The 24,219-nt window shown below is 39.7% G+C and overlaps 1 protein-coding gene across 2 annotated transcripts in view; it reads right to left on the reverse strand.

Annotated features, from left to right (window-relative positions):
• The window catches only part of FBXO3 (F-box protein 3), a 45,916-nt gene that overhangs the window by 11,011 nt on the left and 10,686 nt on the right, over nt 1–24,219 (reverse strand). For both annotated transcript variants that reach the window (XM_074997471.1, XM_074997472.1), the window contains exons 4-10: nt 19,149–19,263; nt 13,911–14,115; nt 11,074–11,119; nt 6,524–6,608; nt 4,572–4,694; nt 3,948–4,063; nt 1,800–1,990 (exon numbers count right to left, since the gene is read on the reverse strand). In XM_074997471.1, the coding sequence (XP_074853572.1) occupies nt 1,800–1,990; nt 3,948–4,063; nt 4,572–4,694; nt 6,524–6,608; nt 11,074–11,119; nt 13,911–14,115; nt 19,149–19,263 (881 nt within the window). The remainder of the gene's footprint in view (nt 1–1,799; nt 1,991–3,947; nt 4,064–4,571; nt 4,695–6,523; nt 6,609–11,073; nt 11,120–13,910; nt 14,116–19,148; nt 19,264–24,219) is intronic.

Genomic DNA, 24,219 nt, shown 5'->3' on the forward strand with positions numbered 1-24,219 from the left:
GTTAAGAGATTTACTGCTAAAGGTAAATGTGTTTAAATAGAAAAGGAATCTTGTCAAATGTGGCTGGAATAAATGAATGCATCTCTCTATTTCCTATTTATATAGATTGTGTCTATAATGTAAGTTCATATGTATCTTAATAAAGAGGACATTGTGCAGTTACAGAATTTTTTGAAAAATAAGCACTCTTCTTTTTAATAGATGTGATACTTACAGATCAGCATGGGAATCATACACTCACAGTCCATTGTATAAATTCCTTACACATTTCTCGGAATAGGCTGGATTAATCAAATTTGAAAACTACTTGGCAGGTAGGCAGGTACTCAGACTTTCTAATATGTCATACAATGTGTTGTTGCCAGCACATGGCAAATGATTTGTAATAAAACTGTCACCAGAAGAAACGTAATCAAAATTGGAAAAAAGTATTTTTTTTAATAGATCTCCTAGATAAACCTGATCTTTTAACCTACAGTAAAAGCCCAGTTATCTGGCACTCGAATAACTGGCACATTCAGTTTAATCAGCCGGCTGTCCATTGCATGGCCCAGGGATAATGAAGAGAAAGTAGAGTATGGCCAGCTAATAAAATGTGTACTGTATTAAAAACAGTACCCAATATGCCTGATCTGACTGGGGGATACAGCCTATTAAGCTGCTTTATCACTGCTGACGGTAAATCTCCTTGCCATTGCTGCAGCTATAAAACAAATTTAATTTTTCAGGTTATGCTTCAAACTTTCCACCATTTGACCTGTCCTTACTCCATGTTCCTTATGTCTCTTACATCAAGGAATCAGTGTATTTGTTAAAGTAATTTTCTCATTTAGTCTTTTGTATTTGCTTTGCAGATGTAGGGATGTTTGGTCACAGGAGAAAAAGCGTAATAAGACATGATGGCTAGACAGACGTTAGATACATTACAGAGTCACTAATGCAGATGACTGAAGTGGTGTGTGATTTTGCTTACACCTAATTACATAGAAATGTACAGTGACTTGTACAAGTTTCCTGAGAAATTGGCTGAGAGGAACTCTAACATCTAGAACAGAAGTTCCATTTTGTTTCTCAGCAATAAACTGATAATTCTTTTATATATCAATTTTCCTGAAATTGATGTAAAATATCAGTCATTGCCTGGTTAAACAGTCTCTCTCTCTCTTTTTTCCAAGTTGGTGTTGTCTGAAACAACTTTGGCATATGTACAGTAAATGCAGTTTGTTGATAAATGTTGACTCATTCAACTGTTATTTCTCATACTCCTTGTTTTCGTTTCAACTGTTTTACTATTTTCAACTTGATTTGAACTAAAATGTATTTTCCCTATATTTTTAACAGACACAACAGCCTGATATTCAGAATTCCTGTCAAATAGAACCTGATTTAAATTTCAGTGGCAATCACAAAGTGATTTTAACATTAATTGTAGGTGATAATTGTCAGATTCAGTGAATTATATTGTGTTATATTATCTTGGGTATAAGATTACCACAAAGAACTCAGGGGAATTCAAGTTGGGGGGACTGAATTTTCTGGAAGCTCTCGCTCTCTCTCTCTCTAACAATTTACCTACAGGTTTTGTAAATTTTGTCCTTGTCCTTTCCCCTCGTATGGGATGATCTATATTACAACACTAAAAAATAAAGTCATAAAACGAAAAAGTATCATGACTGAGTTTAGTAAGACCTTTATCTAGAGAATGTATATTACACTATTCTATCAGAGCTAATTTTGTTCACGTTTTCTGCAAAAAAAGATAGCCCAGCACAAATACTACCAATTGTACCTCAGCTTACCATGCGTGCTGTGGACACCTTGAATGTTGGGCATACCATGTGGAATCTGGGAATTATGACATTAAAAAACTTGTCCTTATAATAGAGACAATGGAAGGTATAGTATCCTTCCATGTATCCTGAAGTAGTGGAGAAGGTAGTACAGCTGGTATATTCATAAACTCGACCTGGGCTGATTATTGGAAATTCTCCTGTAGATACAAAAAATAACCATTGGAAGTTTTGAATTAAAAAAAAAAAGAAATAGAATAGGGTATACCTCCTTTTGCACAAATGTAGAGTTCAGTTAGTGTTCTGGTGGAACACACAGCAAGAAACAAAAGTTTAAAGTGCATCTGGAACATGATATACAAACAGAAAAATCAGGCAAGCTTGTAACAAATTCAGTTTTAATGAACATTTTAATGATGGAACAGCAGTAATGTAGCACTTTAAAAGACTAAGAAAATGATTTACTTGGTGATGAGCTTTTTGGGACAGATCCACTTCACCAGATCAATAGCATTTCAAGTACAGACTGACATCTGTAAGTACAGACATAAAAAAATGCAATAAAAACCGATGAATCAAGTACATAGGACTAAAGGAGGGGAGTGAGGGTGGAGAATGTTAAGTGTCTCGGCTGAGATAATTATGAGCATCCAAAGAAGGGAAGCAGTCCTTGTCATGTGTGAAGTAACTGTTGCCTTTATTCAAACCAAGTGCCAATGTGTCGAATTTGAATATGAACTCAAACTCACAAATCTCCCTGTGCAAACTGTCTGACCTTTTTCTCACAACAAACCCTGATGCCAACTTTGTCCACATCTTTATTCTGGGGATACCATCACTGGACCTAACCATGTTAGTTACAAGATCAAGGGTTCATTCTCATGTACCTTGACCAATATTATATATGCCCTTATGTACGAGCAATGCCCCTCCACTATGTATACTGAACAAATGGAGCAAACTCTTTGCCAAAGAATGAACAGACAGAGCAGACTTCAGGAATCTCAGTACACATGAGCCGGTCAGTGAGCATGTCAATGGAGGGGGCCATGCTGTGAAAGATCTTAGAATATGCATCTTTAAAAACAGATTGCATAGGGAGATTTGTGAATTGGAGTTCATATTTAAATTTGACACATTAACACTTGGTATGAACAAAGTCAATGATTACCTCATTCATTACAAGCACTGCTTCCCTTCCTTTGACACCTGTAACTATCTCCCACCCCCAACCCGTCCTTCAGTCCTATGTACTTGATTTGTCAGTTTTTATTGCCATTTTTTTTGGACCTCTGTACTTACAGATGTCAGTCTGTACCGGAAAGGCTACTGATCTGATGAAGTGGGTCTGTCCCACAAAAACTTATTGAATAAATCATTCCATTAGTCTTTGAAGTGCTACATTACTGCTGTTTTGTTAGAATACAGACTAACACAGTCTCCCCTCTTACTATGTTCATGATAGGTTCTCTTTGCAACATTTTCATTCACAAGGTAACAGCAGTTATTTTTATTTTAAAAAAACACTATTCTCTAAATCTGAAATGCCTCGCTTGCTGAACATCAATCAGTATGACAATCGCAAAAGGGCAAGAATACTAAGGGGTGGTACATGGGTTTTCTCTTCAAAAATCAGAAAAACTGCTACAAATCATTTCTAAACACAAGTACTTAAATCTTGTGACATGCACTTGTTGTTAGCCATACCACACATACAAAAACAGATGGAATAATAAGAGACTTACAATCTTGAAGTACTAATTTGTATCATCAAAATGCTTAGGAGCCCCATTCCTGGATGAGGTGCCCAATGTGCTAGATGGAGCACGAAAAGATTGATTCTCAACTCTTACGGACAGGAATTGAAAAATTCTTTAAATTGTTTGACTACATACGTATTAACATACAGGTTTGCCAAACAATTTAAAATATTTAGCCAAAAATTATATTAAATCCTTTAAAACTGACGTGAAAGTTTAACACCTTTCACTCAAACACAATGCGAGAGAAAGGAACAGAATGAATGTTTGCTAGAAGCAGGAAAGAGACACCATCTTGCATCATCACTGAAAATGGCTCTGCCAGAATGTACAGAATTTTTATCTCTCTGGAGTGCTCTAAATACTAAAATGAAATTCAAACTCTGAGTTTACATACCAACAACTCCAGGACCTTGAACTTCTTCTACATCACCTTTGGCATTTGTTATTCTCCAGTACCGACTGTCCAACTGACAAGCTCTCTCAGGAAGAGCATCTTTGGACATCTCAATTCTGTGAGCCAAATCAAACATTTTTTTTGCTCAAAAATCAATTATTTACATGTCTAAGAATACCATAAAAAGCTTAAAACGCTACCCTGTACTCCCTACTACCTAGAGGAAAGTGGTATGTTCTAGTGATCTACCAAAATAGGAATACTAATGCTCTAAAACCAGATTTAATACTCCTCTTAATTAGCTGTATCTCCCTAACTCATGACAGCTACATGACAAACATTTTATGCTTACAAAGTGACATGAACTATAATTAGTGAAAAGAAACTCCCCAATAAAGTGTAATAAAATCCATTCCAAGTTTTTAAAAGTAGTCTTTATTTACAGCTATATTAAAATATGTATATTGCACACTCTACACAAAGTCCCATTTGTATATGGTACCTAAATATACGTATTTCACCATGCTTCTGAGTACTGTGTATATGCATACAACAGTCATGAGGCTTGAACCCCAAACAGGACTCTCTCCTGTTACCAGTAAAGAAAGCCCACTTGCTACTTACCTGATTCTGTAAGTGAAGAAGTAATGAGGTGGGTGTACAGAACTGAGTTCAGGTAGAAAAGATGTGGAGACTGAAACAGTAATATCTCCTGTTGTGGCCACACACTCCTTATCATGAACATACCTGTGCAACAGAAATATACAAAAGGAATTTCCAACTCTTCCTTAGGATGTAACCCAATTCCATGGGTTCAAAGCAGTGGCTAAAATGGTATTTTTGAAGAATAAGTTTTCCACATATTATGCTTATAGTATTCTGCATTAGTATGCTCTGAATGAAACTAGTCCGTTTCATCTTTATGAATGCAGGAGTACAACAATGCAATGCTTGCCTTAAATTATGAAGGGAGGTCTGCATCCAAAAAAGCTGTTTCGGTTGACTTTAGAAATGTCTTCATGCAATTCTTCCTATTAAGGTATGTACAAATCTATTTTGGAGATCCAATAAGTCTTCCAGCATCTCGTAAATCTTAAAAGAGGCTGTTATACACCAGTACCACTCAACCCTTCTAGACTATCTTACCCCTTTCCGGAGTCTGATTTGTCTTGCATACCCCCAAGTTTCATCTCACTTAAAAATACAAATGTATCACAGCACACTATTACTGAAAACAGTGCCACAAGACTTCTTGTTGTTCTCGAAGCTACAGACTACCACAGCTACCTCTGATACATTTCCTACTGTGTCTTTTTTAAAAACTTTAATTAAAAAAAGCAAATCAGTTGGAATATAAATATTGTATGTGCATTTCAGTGCACAGTATATACACTATAGGAGCAGCTGTCCTCCAACTTGTGGGTCACACCAACCCCTGTCCGTACATCATGGTTGGGTGGGGGAGAAGGGGTAGGTAATAGCTGGGCCCACAGCTAGGTGCAGCTCTGCTCCCAGCCACACCCCCAGTCTTGGCCCCAGGTTGGGATGAAGCCAGAAACAAAGCTGGTGATGCTTCTGGGGAGCAGGACTGGAACAGAGCCTAGGGCAGGGCAGGGCAGGGCAGGGCAGTGACACCCCCCTCCCACCTGAATCTCTCTCTACAGTCCTTTGGAGGAGTTATGGCCCACATCTGAAGGCCAAAAATATTGTGCAAACAAACAAGTTATGTGCAGGAAAATTTAATTTGTATTTACTTTGCTCATGCTTTGTATGTAACCTGTTGTAAAATTAGGCAAATATCTACATGAGTTGATATTCCCACTCCCATGCACCCCTGGCTGAGAACTACTGTTATGCACAACCAAAAGAAGAAATTTAGAGATGTGTACTTTGAGCTTGAAATACCATCTCCAAAGCTTAGGTATTTGGAGCGAAGTATCATAATACATGTATTCAATACACATTCAAATTAATAGTAAACAGACCAGATCACTGAAAGCATCCCTTATTTAAAAATTGCCAATGTCATTTGTTTACTGGTTTTGTTGTAGCTGTTTTGGTCTCAGGATATGGATGACATGACCTGGGGAAGGCAGCACCTTACTGAACTATCTTCTGTTGGTCTGAAGCTTCTGAGTCACACAAGAGCTGTTCTTCAGCAAATTCCTATACCATCTACATCTGCATCTTGCTTACTAACCCTCTTAGTTCGCACCTCAAGTTCCAGGCAGGCAGAAGGGTTGGAGCTAATATTAATTACAATCTGTTCAATGTAATGCTACTAGTTCTAATATTTCTGGTTACAAAACAGGATTAATTTAAACCCCTTTTGATCCTGCAGCTATATCTGTTGTGTATCTGCATATGTGTCTTCTCTCCATCCCCATCTATTAAACACTTATGCCATGAACATCCACACCCAGCTGTTTGGAAAAAAATAATCAGCATTTTAAAAAGACTGATTGTGTCTCCATTGTAATTATTCTGCACTTAGTATTTACTCTGAATTGTACTTTCGTAGTACATACTTAGTACTCTGCATTGTAATTATGCTGCACAGACCAAAGTGACAATACCTGAAAATCTGGTCCCTGATGATGGGATAGCCACCTGTTACAACATTGTTTACATAAGATGTGAACCATTCCAAATAGGAAGTTCCTAGATGCAAAAGAGGGAAAGTTTTTACAAAGGCAGGTACTCTTACAACTAGATCAGTTACAATATTAATTTTCTTTCTGCCATAAGCAACATAAAAGCTAGTAGGCCTTCATAAACAATTCACATGACCTCTATAGTTGAATCACCGATTCCCCACCATTCTTTATGCAAAATATTGAAGGCTGCTTTTACTGGGGACTGAACTGGGGTTCAGATGATTTGCTTGTTCTCCTCTATTCATTGTATCACAGGTGAAAGGAGACTGTATATTCATCAGGTCGGGAACTATGGCTTTCTATGTATATTGTGAAGTATCGCGCACAATTCTGGATGCTGTTATGCTTTGACAATTGCCTTTTAGACCTTTGCTGGTGTTGCTATGATTGAGGTGGTGTGTTGGCTTTACAAAGTAATATAATTCCCGCCCCCACACACACACACTCACAAAACTATACCCATTTTCTTAGGCACTGTACTCCACAGTTAATTCAATATTCTATGTACTAAAGCTGGTAGATCTATTAGTAGACCTACAGGCTTGGTTTTGGTCTTGGAAGGATCTGTAAGTGCATACAGGTAAAAGTACAGGCTGAACTTCTTTCACCCAGAACAACAAGAAGTTTTGTGGCACCTTATAGACTAACATATCTTGGAGCATAAGCTTTTATGGGCAAAGACCCGCTTCATCACATGCATGCGTGGGGGGTGGTTTCAGAGGGGTATTTAAAGAGTAGTGTCCCAGTAAGAGGGAGGGCCAGAGCAGACAAGGTCTATTCAGTCAGGGTGGAAGTGGCCCAGTATTAACAGTACTTATCAAAAGAGGAAAAAACAAGTCAGATCAGACAGGGGAATGTGAGCCTGTGTCAGCCTTATGCTCCCAAATATCTGTTAGTCTATAAGGTGCCACAAGACTCTTGTTGTTCTCAAAGCTACAGACTAACACAGCTACCTCTCGGATTCTTTCACCCAGGACACTCTGGTCCAGCAGGATCACTGATGTGGCTGGACACGAAAGCCCCAGCCGCAGAGGTTGTTAGCAACTGGAGGCTCAGCCATCCTAGCAGCAGGCAGCCCCATGGGCTAGAAGTAGAGCTGACGCTGGCCCCAGGCAGGGAGTCCCTGCACCAGAGGAGCAAAGGAGACACCCCAGGGGCATACAGCCCCAGCAGGTAGGGTGCAGAGCCACCCTAGGCATAGGACATGGAACTGCTTGTGTCAAGGAGCCCTGCTGTCTGTAGGAGAATAGCCCAGAGTGGTCTGACAAACTCCCTTGTTTGGGGTGGCTCAGGTCTTGCATGTAAAGGGCTAGGGAGGTTTTAATACAGTGGTTTGAGCATTTGCCTTGTAAACACAGGTTTGAGAGTTCAATCTTTGAGGCCATTTAGGTGTCTGGGGCAAATAAATTTAAAAAAAAAATCTGTCTGGGATGGTGCTTGGTCCTGCCAAGAGGGCAGGAGACCGGACTCAACCTCCTGAGGTCCCTTCCAGTTCTACAAGACATGTATAATGTTTCTGTGAAATCTAGCAAATGTTTAAATTTCTGTCCTCAAGAGCAAAAGCTGGAAGAAAGTGCAACATGCAAACATTGTTTCCACCACAAGCACAGAGTTCTGGGTTTACAGGTCACCCGATATATAAATTGACGTTTCAAAAAAACCTGCAGGTATCACGCTGAGTGCAATTGGATTTATCAGGATAAGCAAAAAAATTCAGTAATTGGACAGATTCTACCTTGAAATAGTCGCTTTTATAAAAATCTTCAAAGACAGGACATGTTTCTTGGTATATGAAATAAGTTAAGTAAATCAAGTAATTCAAGCAAATGTATTATGTGTTTTAGTAATGGAAGATAATTGCTTTTAATTTTGGTTTATATTTTCAGATGTGAAATAGAATTATAGGACTGCAAGGAACCTCAAGAGGTCAGCTAATTCAGTCCCCTTCCCTCACAGTCAGACTTATCGAGACCATTCCTGACAGCTGTTTGTCTAACCTACTTTTAAAAGTCTCCCATAGGCCTCACAAGAGATATAGACTCCGTGAAGGCCAACATTGCTCATGCTGGTTTAAAACCAGATCAGCTAGAGCAGCATGCAAAAGACCTAACAGGCTGGCGTGCTCTTGTACAACACACGTATGACAAATTTGAGGAGAAGCAACGCGTACGCCTCATTGACGTTTGTGAGAAGAAGAAAGCAACAGCAGCAGCTGCACCAACAGAGCCAGGACAGTTCCTTTGCCCCCACTGTGAACACCCATGCCGTTTCAAAGCTTGGACTTCTCAGCCACATGTGAGTCCACAACCATCAGCCTGTGCAAGCTCAAGACATCGTCAGATACAACCAACCACCTACAAATCAATCAATGATGAAGGTCCACAATCTCCCCAAGTAATGTATTACAGTGCTTAATCATCTGGACATTTTGGAAGAACCTTCCTAATGCCCAACTTAAACATCCTTTTGCTGCAACACAAGCCCATTGCTTCTTGCCCTATCCTGAGAGGGTAAGAACAGTTCTACTCCCTCCTCCTTGTAAGAGCTTCTGGGTACTTCAAAAATGGTTGTGTCCCTTGAGAGTCTTCTCTTTTCCAAACTAAACAAATCCTATTTCCTACCCCCTCCCCCATCTTCCCTCATTCATTTTTTCCTAGATATTTATTCATTTTTGTTGCTCTTATCTGGACTTTTCCCCCACCCAATTTTTCCACATCTTTCCTGAAATTTGTTGCCCAGAACTAGATGCGATACTACAGTAAAGGCCTAACACCACAGAATAGAAGGATTATTTCTTGTGTCTTGCTTACAAACACTCCTGCTAATGCATCCCAGAATAGTGTTTGCAAGTGTTGTTATATTGTTGACTCACATTTAACTTGTGATCCACTAGGACCCCCAGATCCTTTTATGCAAAACTCCATCTTAGGCAATTAAATCACATTTTGTATGTTATATACATATGTTTAAGTTAACGGATTCATATTATTCTACTTCTCCCAAGCTGTATGGAGGGTTTCTTTGGCCCAAAGAGAAATAATTGATACTGTACTTATCTCTTGCTCCTAATTTGCCCTAAAAGCCATTTAATTATTTGCACTGTCCTGCCATCTTTGGGGCCCCTCTGTTGCTTAGAGGTCTGAAAGAATCTCTTTTTCCATTTTCCCCTCTTACATCACACAATTACCTTCCATATTTTGTCTCCCCTTTGAAATGCTAGACTTTGGGGTTCTCATTGGCTGTATTGATTCACTCTACAGTTTATAACAAATGGGTTTTATATGGAAATAGGAAGTACTTAGATTAATTTTCTCATCTATATGTGCTGTGTCAGGACACTGATCCAGGTCCACAACGGAAAGTCATTGTTTCCACAAGGACAAGGCCAATTAAGAGTGATCGTTAGCGACTGCAGTGATCTACTGCTATCTTCAAAAAACAGTTCTTCCTCTCAAGCTACAAGTGGTAAATAATTAGATCAACTCTCTGAACTTCCACAACACCTTTCATCTGAATATTTCAAAGCACAAGAAATTAAATCTCAACTCTCTTGTGAGGAAGACAGTGATTTCATCACTCCTGAAAATACAGCTACCTCTGGAGTAGAATGAATGTTGCATTTTCCATTACACAGCTACCGAAAATCCAGTTTAGGAAGTCTTACTAATGAGTTTCTCTTGCCTCTGCTATTACCATAAATGAATAAATATGGCATGACTCAGTGGGGCTACTCCTCATTATTGGTGTTGTACCAGAAACAGAGATGCAAGTTAGTGTAGATTATGCATATTACATGCATAAATTAAGGCAGTTTTCAATTAGGTGGAATCTTCCTTTAGAAGAAAAAAAGATGAGAAACTTTCTACTATAGCCCCACCCCCATTAAGTAAAGATTGCTCAAAGCAGAAAGGAGGGGATAGGACGACTGCACAATGCAGTTAGAGAGAACTAGAAAAATCCAGGAACGGTTATGGTTTAAGAACTTTTCATTGAAGAGCACAACGTATATTGAATGTCTGCCACCTTTGCAAGGCTACTAAAGATTCCTTCTCCAGATTACTTTTCACGGTGTCTCTGAATTGTCCGTCTGACTGTTATCCTAAAATTGCTACTTGTTCTTGTCAGATTGGCCAGTGTGCTGAATAACTCAAAAACAGAGGTGGGAAATGATAAACCATTAGTAGGGGAAATAAAACTGTTTTATTATTTTTATTTCAGGTAATTGTTCAAATTCCAATACAGGTTATAGGTCTTAGCAGTAAAAATACATGTACAAGTTCAGTGTTTGCATTGTGCAGGTCAAAATAATGTGTGTATATATGTGCTAACCAGCTCACAACATATGTACAACTTTTCATCAATATATGCCAATCAAGACAGAATGAAATGGCGACACAGGCTGGCATCTCTAAACAAGGTATTCTTTGCAAGAATGGTCTCCCTCCCCCCCCATTTCAGCATGCTCTTACCTGTAATGAACATATCAATAGCAGATGGATTACGGGCCATCTGATCCTGGAAAAGGGGAAAAAATATGTATATTGAAAAAGCAGACTGATTTTTTTTCTTCTTACCATCCTAAGCACCTGAACATTTTTCCTATGATCATCTAGGCCAGAAGTGGGCAAAAAGTGGCCCATGGGCCATTCACTCTTTGCCACGGTTAGCACCTGGTTATTTATGTGGGATCTGCAGACAGCAGCTTGCAGCTCCTGTTGTCTGCAGATCATCATTCCTGGCCAATGGGGACTGTACAAAGCAGTGTCCTTGGCAAACCACATCCAACAGGCATCCCCTGACCGAGGCCCAAACCTAGCTCCTTCAACAGAGCATCTAAATCAATCAACTGGTCAAATCATTGCTTAAGACACAAATGTCTGTCTCATGTCTAAGTGCCAAACTGAGCATTCAAGGATAAGCAATCGGGACATTCTATAAAGATAATTACATTTGAAAATTAGGCCTCATGTATCGTTTTTTTAAAAAAAAAAAATCAGCCTTGAATTAATAATCTGAAAACTAAGTTGACCTCAATTTTAGAACTCCTATCTTTACGTTCCATTTCCAACCAAGGACCTGTATTGTCTCCAGAGTAACAAGCAACATTTAAATGCCTTCAGTTTTTCATAATGTAGTCCAGGAAAAATAGATATTAGTACAGCAGACCCTCAAGTTACACGAGGGTTCCATTCCATGCATCCTTGTGTAATCCAAATTTCATGTAAGTGGTGGGCTCGCTTTTTCCCCAATGGAACAGACTTCTGCAGCCAGGGAAGCAGCAGAAAGGTAAGTCCTGGGATGTGGGGGGGACGACATTTAGGGAGGATTAAACCTGACGGTGGATTGGGGCTGCAAGGGGGCAAAGCTGAGCTAGAACCCCGCTTGGGTGGTTAGCCAGGCCACAGGGGGTTTGAACCAGGGTGGAGGTGTTGAACTGAAGCCAAGCTCGGGGGAAGGGGCTTGAACCGGGCATGCGCACGGGGCGGGGGCTTGAACAGGGATGGAAAGATGGAACCAGGGCTGCGCACGAGGGGTCTGAACCAGGGTAGGACAGGAGGGGGTTGAACTGGAGCCACGCACAGGGGGCAGGGAGGTTGAACCAGGGCAGGGTTTGAGCCAGAGCTGTGTGTGAGGAGCCGTGAGCTGGAGCCACACGCAGGTGGTGAGCCAGCACAGGGTTTGAACTGGGCCAGTGAGGTTGGGCTGAATCATGTCTGAGGGGGTGGTTAGCTACAGCCAGAGACAGGAGTGGGGGTGAGCAGGAGCTATGCACGGGGGGTGAGCGGAGCGGGGGGGCAGCGCGAGTTAAACCCAACCGGAAAAATCGCACATTTCTAGGGTTTACTGTAGGAACTGGCAGTCAGCTGCCTAAGAGCAGGGTCTTGTACTCTGGGACCTTACTGTATAACTTTAAAAAAAGATGCACTGGATTTCCCACCCCCACCCCCAAATTAATGTCAGGTGACTAGAACTCCAGCTGCCACACATCAGGAAATAAACTAGGAAATCCCAACAAGTTAAGGTTCTCTAATAAAGTCTTACTTGAGAGTTCCAAACTCCCTGCTCTCTCTTTGGGAAACTACCGAATCCCAGGCACAGCTAAAATTAGGTCAAAACTTTTCAAGGAGTTTTAGTTTACTCCAATTCAAAATTAAGACTGACTACAGACAAGATACATGTTGCCTGTCAGTACAGACCCTGATGCCAAGTAACATGCAGTACAGTGAGACTGAATAGTTTAATCTTGAATGTGAGTGACCTTGCTTTTAAAGGCATCAGGCTTAACCTTGGTATACATTTTTAAAATGCACAATTTAATAAGTACTGCACAACCTGACCAGTTAGGAAGGTCTAACAGAAAGATATTTTAAAACCTGTAACCACTAATGCTGTAAACTCAAACTTGGAATGCGGGGGGGTGGGTGGGGTGTCAAGTTGACTTCTGTCTGAATTTATCTTAGATGGTACAAAATCCTCAAATGGAGTTTAGCAAACAATTGCGTTGATGACATGGGCAAGCTACATTGGCTCAGCAATGCTGACCACAACGAGAAAAACATTTATCAATAAAATAGAACAGATAGCAAATCCACTTATAAAGGAGTATCTTGACAGTCTCTTTTCTGGCTAAACTCATACTTTAATCCCTGGAAGAGCCAAGCTGTTCAGAAACCAATGGCATGATTCTCTCCTTAGAATAGTAAGACTCAGGAAAGCACACCACTGAAAAAAAAAAATCAGACTTACACCAGTGCTAGTGACAACTAGACTCCGCTATATGCTTGTTGTACCACCATAGTATCAGAAGTAATTTTATAAAGTTTTCAAAAAATTAAAATCTTTAGAAGTTAGTTATGTAAAACTCATCTTTTGCTCATCAGATATTCCCCCCCTACACACAAGGAAGAAACCTATAAGTCATATGAAAAGTCCCCCGCTGGGCATAAGGTAAAGTTGAATAGAACATGGACTTTCTAAAACATGCTGTGACAAATTCCTGCCTAGCATAATTCTATCAAATTAAACAGTTTAAAGCAGGGATGAGTTTTACACGTCTTAAAATCCACAAAAAAGTTTCTACAATCATTTACTGTGCAACACACTAAGGTCACATGACTGTTAAACCTTCTTCAGGACAACTCAAAAGCAGCATCATTTTTATTTACCAGTTAAATGATCTCATTGTATACAGAGCACACACTCAAACAGTGCATACTACGTATTGTATATTTCACATGTCTTTTGACATGTAAAGGACAAATGCCAGTTTTATCAAAAGATACATTTATAAACATTTCTTCCTTACGGGACATTGGTAGAAGATTTCATATTTATTACGACCCTCCACACTCTCCAGTGCCATGTATTGGCTCAGGCCAGTGTGAATGCAGAAGGTTAGAGGAAGGCATTGTTTCAAACCAAGACGCTGTTGAAATCCCCCAGCTGCTGTGTCAATATCCAATAAGTCCTCTGAACGATAGTGATTGGACAAAGCCATACTTCCCATCAACCTTAGAAGGAAAAAAAAAAAAGTAGAAACAATGAACACTTGATTAACAATGCAAAGATAGCTTCTACCTTTTACATACTAAATAACTCATTCTAAGGTGTACCTCTGCCATCGTTAGACATACTTATTACATTTTTGCTTCTCTGGGCATATCTGCAACAGAATGGGGTCTTCAATTCATAAGAGGTTGAACCTCTCTAATCCTGTACCTTCAGGACCTGACCACTGCCAAACAAGAGAGAGTTCGCAGAACCATGGCAGATCATATTGACTATCAGCATTACCAACACTTTCACTGCTTACAGGTCTCTTAGAAGAGATTTGGGATAAACTATAACTAAATGATAGCACAGAATACTGAGAGCCAGGACGCATAGCTGGAAACAAAACTTTACGGGATCATGGGAAATTTGGCCACTCCCATGATAAGTGGTCACCCTGCTAACTAAAATCATGCTGAGTTACAGATGTTGCCCGATGAGAAAGTTCCAGATTAGAGGTTCAACCTGTACCACTGTAGTAAGATGGAAAGCCTACGCCCATACAGCACAAGCCTGGTGTGAGGCCTAAGGACTAGCAACAATGGACAAAACATGGCTCAAAGCAAAGCTACGCTGTAGGCAAGAGGCAGGCCTCTGCTAACAGAACTTGGCACAGACAGGGCTGAGAGTATAAAACATTCATCGGTAATTGGTCCAAGTGCAACAATAATTGGAAAAGTTGAAATCAGAAGGTTTCACCAGCTAATTAAAAAAAAGACCTTGATACCTATTCCTTACATATACAGACCCAGGTCCAGGAAAGGGTCTAAAAATTCCATCATGATGGATAGAGATGATCCAACCAAACCACAAGGTACAGGGTGATGGGTGGTATCTAACTAGCATCAGAAGGTGGTAACCTGATGACATCAGAGGGTGGTAACCTGAAATGTCAGCAGTAAAGTGTGCTTTGTTTGTACCTGTATATAATGCGATGTCTTGTGAACAGTCTTTGTCTGACCTAGGTGGGGCAGTGGAATTTCCACTGCTTGTGTCAGTCCATTGCAGCAGGTTCATATGTACAGGACAACAGTACAACATACCCTACCTTACAACTGTTATTTGTACCTTGCTTGGCAATAAATCCTGGCTGGGTTCCTTCAATCCTTACCTGGACTGTGGTTTTTGGGAAGCCTCAGCTGCAGTCAGTGGGCCCGTTTCATTGTACGCACACATACGTACATGCACACACACTCACTCACAGACACAAGCAACCTTCTGGTTTTCGTCATTGATAGAGCCAAAGACCCATGAGGACACCATGGGAATAAACCAGCCATACTACACCCGCCTCAGTTTTTTTTCTTACCAAAAAAAAAAAAAAAAAAAAAAAAAATCTGTGGGTTAACAAACATTGTCTTGCTCCTTTTCCATATTTAGCACTGTAAGAAAGGGAGTTCTGGGCCATTCTGGAGCAGCTTCCCATGGCAGAAAATGGGACTCTTCTGCACCTCAAGTTTTGTATCAACTCCTTTGAGTACTAAAGAACATTCACGAATATTGTGTGTCTATAAGCTAAGCAGAGTCAATTTCAGTAACAAAACTACTTGACAATACACAATGGTTCCTAGATTAATCTACAAACTGAGTTGAGACTGAAGCCAGATGTTGGAAATTAATAAAATTCAACTACATGTCTCAGTAACTATTCTTGAGGGATGAACAAAGTCAGCAATTATTTTAAAATACCTGTTTATGGTTCTGCACTTAGAGTTTACATTTGAAAGAAGAAATGCTCTATAAAACATGCTTCTCCTTTTCATCTATGAAACTTGTGAAAATTAACTCATTTATTTGGCTGATGTGCTATAGGTTATAAACACACACAATACAAAAAACCAGACACCTGAAATCATAAAAATTTTGACATGCTGCATTCTGGTCAATCTCACTGATCCTCCAGTAGCACTCTGTATGCAAAACAGACAATTACCGAGATATTAAACAAGCAATTGAACATGGTTGCGTATCGTTCATCCACAGAACCAGTACACTTTCAAGCTTCTCATATTTAGCAATGTGTGTATAATCTTCCAGTGCAGATGAGCTGGTGGAAGACACTGAAGAGAGTTTTAATTCTAATACAATTTAGCTGGAAGCTAGCGGCATGGAGGCAGTAGTAAGGTCACAGAAGAGGAAAAAAACAAAAAAAAAAAAAATCACACCATGCCTAGTTCAGAGCATCAACACTACCACCAAGAACCAAAGCGCACACACAAAACCGCTATGAGAACTTTCACACTTTTAGCTTGCTTTAAAAGGGTGGGGAAAGGATTTAAAAAAAAAAAAAAAAAAAAAAACTAACTCCCATACCTCACCTGTCTCAGTATGCAGCCCTGTAGCTATTTCAAAGCATTGCTTGAGCAGGACAACACTCTTGTGTGGTGGGTAAATAGCTTGGATATTGATGAAGCATCAACAACTACGTTGGTCAAATGCTTCAAGAAACTGTTTTATGTCTCATTATTTTCACTGGAAATGTGCAGTTTGGTTACTTTAGTAATATTAAGCCAGGATTTAATAGGTCTTATGGCTCCTACTAGGATAGGTATTTCCAGAAGTTTTTGCTGTTTCCTGACCAACACAACATCCAGGCTTGGCCCTTTGCTTATGCTAAATCACTTGTCCACAGACGGGAACCTGTTCCCCTTTGAAAAGCTATGTCACTAGCATTGCCTAATTCCCTTTTGAAAATCTCTTCTAGAATACCTAATTGTCAACACAAAAAGCAGTCAAGTAGCACTTTAAAGACTAGCAAAATAGTTTATTAAGTGAGCTTTTGTGGGACAGACCCACTTCTTCAGACCATAGCCATACCAGAACAGACTCAATATTTAAGACACAGAGAACCAAAAACAGTAAGCAAGGAGGACAAATCAGAAAAAGATAATCAAGGTAAGCAAATCAGAGAGTGGAGGGGAAGATCAAGAATTAGATTGAGTTAAGTATGCAGACAAGCCCCTATTGTGACCAAGGAAGTTCCCATCGCGATTCAAACCATGTGTTAATGTTCCAAATTTGAATATAAATGTCAATTCGCATACCCAGAAACCAGCTACTCCAAGATCAGCCCAAAAAAGCCAAGAACAGAACACCACTGGTCACCACTTACAGCCCCCAACTCAGACCACTGCAATGAATTATTAAAGACCTACAACCTATTCTTAATCAGGACGCTACACTCCAGAAGGCCCTGGGTGACATGCCTGTTCTCTCCTACAGACAACCTCCCAACCTCATGAGGATCCTTACTAACAGCCACAGTCTATACCCCAGGAACACCAGTCCTGGAACCTTTCCCTGCAACAAAGCCCACTGCCAGCTTTGTCCACATATCTTCTCTGGAAATACCATCACTGGACCTAACCAGGTTACTCACAGAATCACAGGCACTTTCTCATGCTCCTCTACGAACATCACATATGCCATCATGTGTCAACAATGCCCAGATGCTTTGTATATTGGACAGACTTCTAACACCCTTAGACAAAGGGTCAACGGGCACAAAACAGAACACTTCAGATCCACAAACCATTTAGTCAACATTTTAATGGAATGGGTCATTCTGTCAATGACCTCAAGGTATGTGCATTACTGAAAAGACATTATCGCTCCTCTGTTGAAAGAGAATCGGACGAATTGACATTTATATTCAAATTCGGAACATTAACACATGGTTTGAATCGCGATGGGAACTTCCTTGGTCACTATAGGGGCTTGTCTGCATACTTAACTCAATCCAATTCTTGATCTTCCCCCCCACCCCTCCACTCTCTCTGATTTGCTCACCTTGATTATCTTTTTCTGATTTGTCCTCCTTGCTTACTGTTTTTGGTTCTCTGTGTCTTAAATATTGAGTCTGTTCTGGTATGGCTATGGTCTGAAGTGGGTCTGTCCCACGAAAGCTCACCTAATAAACTATTTTGCTAGTCTTTAAAGTGCTACTTGACTGCTTTTTGTTTTGATAGTATCTAGACTAGCACGGCTTACTCTGTTACTAATTGTCAACAGTTCAAGTCATCCTCATGAACATGCAGAATTCACTGGTTGGGGGGGGTCTTACATGCCTCGTGCTAGAATTTTTTGGGGGGAGGGGGCAGGCAGGGAAGACGACAAAAAAATGATTCAAGCTGCCACCTTGTGATAAGTTGAGTATGGCAAAGCCACAAATGTGCAAAAACCAACTCAAATAGACACCCTTAGATCCCCATCGTTTTCCATCACCATACCTACCATTCTTGGCAGTATTTGTACCTCTCGTGTCACTTTCCTGCAAATACAGACCAGTGTGCTAAACACGAGGGGCTTTAAAGTGCACTGATTCTGTGGCTGTACAACACGACCACATTTCATCACTTGTTTAAGATATCAACTCTCAGTTTTACGTTTCAGGAAGGACTTCATCTATTCAGTAATTTTTTTTTATTTTCCACATTTCTATTTCGTAGGGTATAGCATTTTTATTCTATACTTCTGCTTTTCTAGTGGTTCTAACTCTCACACGTAAGGCTATCCTTGTATTGTCAGATCTGGAAATTAGTTTCCAAACCATTTTATCTGAACTATATATTCTGCAAATTCTGCTCTCAGTTACAACAGAGAATCCAGAATACTTCTGTAAATATGGATGTAACTGAGGGCCATAAATATCCTGGGCTAAAAATTTTGCTAATTAAGAAGAGTAAAGCTTTCAAAACAGAGCCCCACAGAGCTCATATTCAAAAGCGTCTCAGGAATTTAGGATCCTAGTTCAATGGACCAGGCACTTAGATGCCTAGGTCCCACTGCTAAAGCACTGCTGACAGTGCAGCATAGGCTTTAAGATTTTTCCCCAACAACGCAATAGCTAACTTCTATACTGTATATATTATTTTGCATGGCCTGATTAGCAGGCATTTCATTCCCCACTTATGTCTCAGTTTAACTGAGCTAGCCACCATTTAGACACAGACAAAATTAAATAAAAGAATTGATTGTAGGTTTAACTCCTTACCCAGGAACAACTAGTTTCTGCCCATTATGAATACGAAATGAACATCGATAATCATCAGGGAGTTTGCAACCTATATGTGCTTCCACAGCATCAAGGTCTTCCTCCCGCACACTGTCTGAAAATATTTAAAAAAAAATTTTTAAGTTGGCAGCTTCAGACAACAGAAACAAGAACTGTGGCTTCAGAAATTCTCTTAATAAACTAGGTCCTGCTGAAAGTACTTCATCTGTAAACCTCTCCTAAAAGTAAATTGGATCAAGCCTGACTAAAATTTGTGGACCTCTTAAGACAAAAAAAGAGACATTTACATAGGCACTGGCAAACCTTTTGGCTTCAATACCAGAGAAGTTATTTCATGGAGTGGCACTGCTATATGTCAGAACAGACTTTGGTCTAACTAAATGTTAAGTTTTTCAGCTCTACACAAGTGGCAACAGCAAATGCAAAATGAACTAAAAAAAACAAAAAACAAACAAACAAACAGTCTCATATGAAAGCCCCCTCCAGCCACCACCAGGACTCAAGAGTTTTGACTGCATTTAATCTTACAAAAGAGCAGTGGTTTGTTTTAAGACAGCCCTATTTTACAACATTTAGTTCAAAGGGAAAATAAAAATAGAAATAATGATCTGACAATCATCCAAGACTCCAGAAATTCAGAGAGTTAATGTTACCATCTTCTTTATTCATGCCACTGTGACTCCATTCAAAAAAGTAGAATTTTTGATCAAACGCCCTTTATAATAGCTCCCTTCATAATAGCTCTTGCCATTAGGCATGAGAGGGAGAGACTAAGGACAGCATTAACTTAACAGATTAAACAAAATTCAAAATTCAGAATACTATTTATATTACCAATTCCTTGTTCAAGCAAATAGGAAGTTCACTACTTGGTATTAACTCCAAAAGTATGCTAGTGATACCAGTACATCACAAATTTTCAGAACAAGGTTTACTCATACAGCAGTAATCTATTTCTGCCTCCCAAAGGATCTCAGCATTACTAGTTAATGAAAAGTAGATGTTTTTCTTCAAGAGAGACACTGTCAGGGTGAGTTTAAAAGCACTGGCTGTAAAAAAAATAAACTGATTCATCCTTAGATCTTCCCTAAAAGAAAAGAAACCTTGCCCCCACCACTGTAAATTAGCTGACTTAATCCTGACTCAACCACTTCTCAGTCAACCATGTTGTAGCTCCAACTTGCTACCATAAAAACAAAGTGGTTCTGTGCTAGTTTCCTTTTTTCTTTAGTTATACACATCTCCTAGAACTGGAAGGGACCTCTGGGGATCATCTAGTCCAGTCCCCTGCCCTCTGGCAGGAGCAAGCACCATCCTTGATATCTATTTGTCCCAATCCCTAAATAGACACCCTTAGATCCCCATCGTTTTCCATCACCATACCTACCATTCTTGGCAGTATTTGTACCTCTCATGTCACTTTCCTGCAAATACAGACCAGTGTGCTAAACACGAGGGGCTTTAAAGTGCACTGATTCTGTGGCTGTACAACACACGACCACATTTCATCACTTGTTTAAGATATCAACTCTCAGTTTTACGTTTCAGGAAGGAGTTCAAGGATTGAACTCTCAACCCTGGGTTTAGCAGGCCAATGCTCAAACCATTGAGCTATCCCTCCCTCCAATTTAGAATTTTTCACTGAAAAAATGATGGCCACTTTAAATATCTAGGGGGACGGGACACAAATCTTAAAAGTTCTTCTATAACTCAGTTCCTGAAAGAGACCTGCTCTTCCCACTACATAAAATTGTGATTACACTGCACATGGACCATTCTCAAGCTACAATTTCTTAGGGCTAGCCAGCTATTCAGTCAGTGGGACTATATGCATTAAATCTGAGCAGTTACTCCCAAATTTCACCCCATGTTAGTGACCATAGAATTTTATCCTGGATTGAGCCTGTGATGCAAAACATCAACATGGATGATCTAATGGTCCGTTCTGGCTTTAATATTGTATTACTGAAGAGAAGCACACTTAGATAAGGTACCCAGACCCACAAAACTTAAGTCACTGTCAGAATCTGGAAAATGTGTTTGTAACGACTCCTAAGTTTTAAAAAAAATTGACAGTCATCACAAAGAGTGAACAGCAGGAGGGGAAATTTCTCTGGGGGGAAAAAAAAAAAAAAAGGAATTTTTTTCTCTGCTTCTGAGTTTTACCACCCCCTCCATCTTAACCCAACAGCTCAGCACAACTTCTGTTTAATTTCACACAGAACAATAAAAAAGCTAGACAAGGTTTAAGGTCTTTTGGGTTTACATGCAATAGGACCAAATGGACACCTACAAAAACTACCTGGGTACACATTTTATATTACGAAGTACTGAAATCAGAACCTCTTTAAATATTTAATCTGTTCAATTAGAATTATACAGATTCTGGTTACAAGCTCACCTTTATAAGGCAAAGGTATTATGAGGCTAATCACTGATTTGCAGAGAATTTTAGCTTGAAGTCACTTGACTAAGAATATTTTCATGCAGAGATGTTTTACATTAGGTGTTCAAATGATACTTATAAGCAGTGCTTTAGTTTAAAAAAAAAAAAAAAGAGAGGAGCCAAGCTGGAACAGCTGGCTCCCTGCCCCCAACCAAAAGCATGGCTTATAAATTAACATGGACTAAGAGAAATATAGGGCACAAAGGGATACTGAGCAGTTACAAGCCCAGTTCCCCCTCTCCCACATTGTGGCAGGACCAAATATACCTAGACCATCTCTGACAAGCATTTGTTCACCTGTTTTTTAAAAAAAACTGACAAGGAATCTGCAATTTCGCATGGAGGCCTATTCTAGAGCTTAGCTAGCCTTATACTTTAATAATATCTAACCTGAATTTCTCACTGCAGACTGACCTCATTACCACCATGGACAAGGAGAATAAATGATCATCATCCTTTTGATAACAGTCCCTAATACATACATACCCATCACGTCCCTTCCCAGTCTTCTTAAAACTTAATACAGCCAAAACAAAAAAGCAATCCAATAGCACTTTAAAGAACAACAAAATAACTTAAATGGTCTGAAGAAGTCTGTCCCATGAAAGCTCATCACCTAATAAATTATTTTGTTAGTCTTTAAAGTGCTATTGGACAGCTCTTTTGTTTTGACAGTATACAGACTAGCACGGCTTTCTCTCTGTTACTAAATATAGCCTTTTTTTTTTTTTTTTTTTTTTTTTTTTTTTTTTAAAACCTCTCTCAAAGATCAGGTTTTCTTAGCCTTTAATGAGTTTTATTGCTCTTAGCTAGACTCTCTCCAAACTGGCCACACCCTCTCTCAAGTGTGGCACCCAGAACTGGTCACAATACTGTAGTTGAGAACGCAACAGTGCTGACCAGAGCTAGACAATTACTTCCTGTGCCTTACTCGCAACACTTCACAACGCAGAATATTTGCTTCTTTCACAATTGTACCACACCGCTGACTCATTCAATTTGTGATCGATTAGACCCTCCCCTCCCCTCCCCCCCGATCCTTTTAGGCAGTGCTACATCCAATTTTGTAATTGAGAGAGGTTTTTTTTCTATAAGTGTAATACCTGCACTTGTCTTTAAGAATTGGTTTGACATCAACGAGTATCTTTAATTTATCAAGGTTATTTTGAATTCTAATCCTGTTCCCCAAATCACTTCTAACTCCTAATAATCTGGAGTCATGTGTAAATTTTATAAGCAGACTCACAACTCAACTACCTTAGTCATGAAAATATTAATAGTATGACTGTGTGACTTATGACACCCAACTGTCATTAAAACACTCATTTAATTACAAGGGAGGGGCGGTACAAGCAAGAGCCATGTAAGCTTCCATCACTGTATGGCAATGCCTGAATAAGGGGGCAGTTAAATTCTCACATTAATTCAATCCTTTGCCTCTTTGTCAAGGCTGCCCATAAGTACAGCACTTTGTGCAACCAGGACATTCACCTTCTGCAAGTTGGGTTTAGACCAACACATACTACATTTAATTTTGCCAATAACCACAGGGCAGTGTTTACTATTGGTGAATGGAGTGACCAAGGAATGACCTGAACCAGACAGCTAGTTGTGAAAGACTAGCCAGATAAAAGAAAACCCAGAAACAACAAAAAGTAGTTAAAATGGAGTTATCACCCTATTTTAAGTGATGTGGCACCTATTACTGCAGTATGCATGTGTTTTGATCTTTATTGTATTTATACTCAACACCTCTGAGAGGCAGAAATGCTATTATTCTAATTTTACAGATGAGGAACTGGTACACAATGTCACAGAGGGAGCGTGTGGCATAGGAAGGAATTGAGCCCAGGTTGTCTCAGCCTAGCCATCTGAACACCCGTTCCTTGATAACACCCTGAACACTGTGTGCTGATAGAACATGAGAAGGATTAGTATTTTCAAAAGGAACTTAAGAGAACTAAGCAGTTGAGTTCCACACAAACTCCCTTACGCTCCTTTCAAAATCCCAGCCTAGATTCCTAAAATTCACACAAAGATAAAAATATTAAAAATCAGGAAATGCAGGATTATACTTCGTACGCTTGTCATGCAACTTCAGATTTGGTCCCTGCCTTTAAGGATTTGCTCAATTGAATCATAATACACCACCCCCCATCTTGGCCTTTTTAAAGTGTGATCTCTGCTGCCTAGCTACAAGTCCTCCCTGAGTTAACAGTCTTCAGAGAGCACAGTGAGGTGCCTGCAGTAGTGCATGAACAAGAGAATTTGGCACTGAGGAAGGCACATAAGTATCGAGGTTTTGTCATGCTTTGGAATCTGTCCTGCCAATCAATAATTTACCACTTGAATTTGTGAGCTTTGTTTTACCCATGACACTTAGCAGACCTTACTACTTAAGAAATCACCTGCTCCCCTTAACTCTTAACACACATGCTAATTTCAGGGAAAAGGGACTGGCAGCAGGTCACTAGTGAGGGAGCTCAATTTTGAACCTCACTTCATGTCTTGGGTCACTTGACCCTTGATTTGAAGGCTTTCAGGATAGAAAACATGCCCAGGTGTTATTTCAGGCTTGTTCAAGAATTTTGAGAATTCAGTGAA

Source organism: Carettochelys insculpta, chromosome 6 (assembly GCF_033958435.1).
Source record: "Carettochelys insculpta isolate YL-2023 chromosome 6, ASM3395843v1, whole genome shotgun sequence".
Lineage (NCBI taxonomy): Eukaryota > Metazoa > Chordata > Testudines > Carettochelyidae > Carettochelys > Carettochelys insculpta.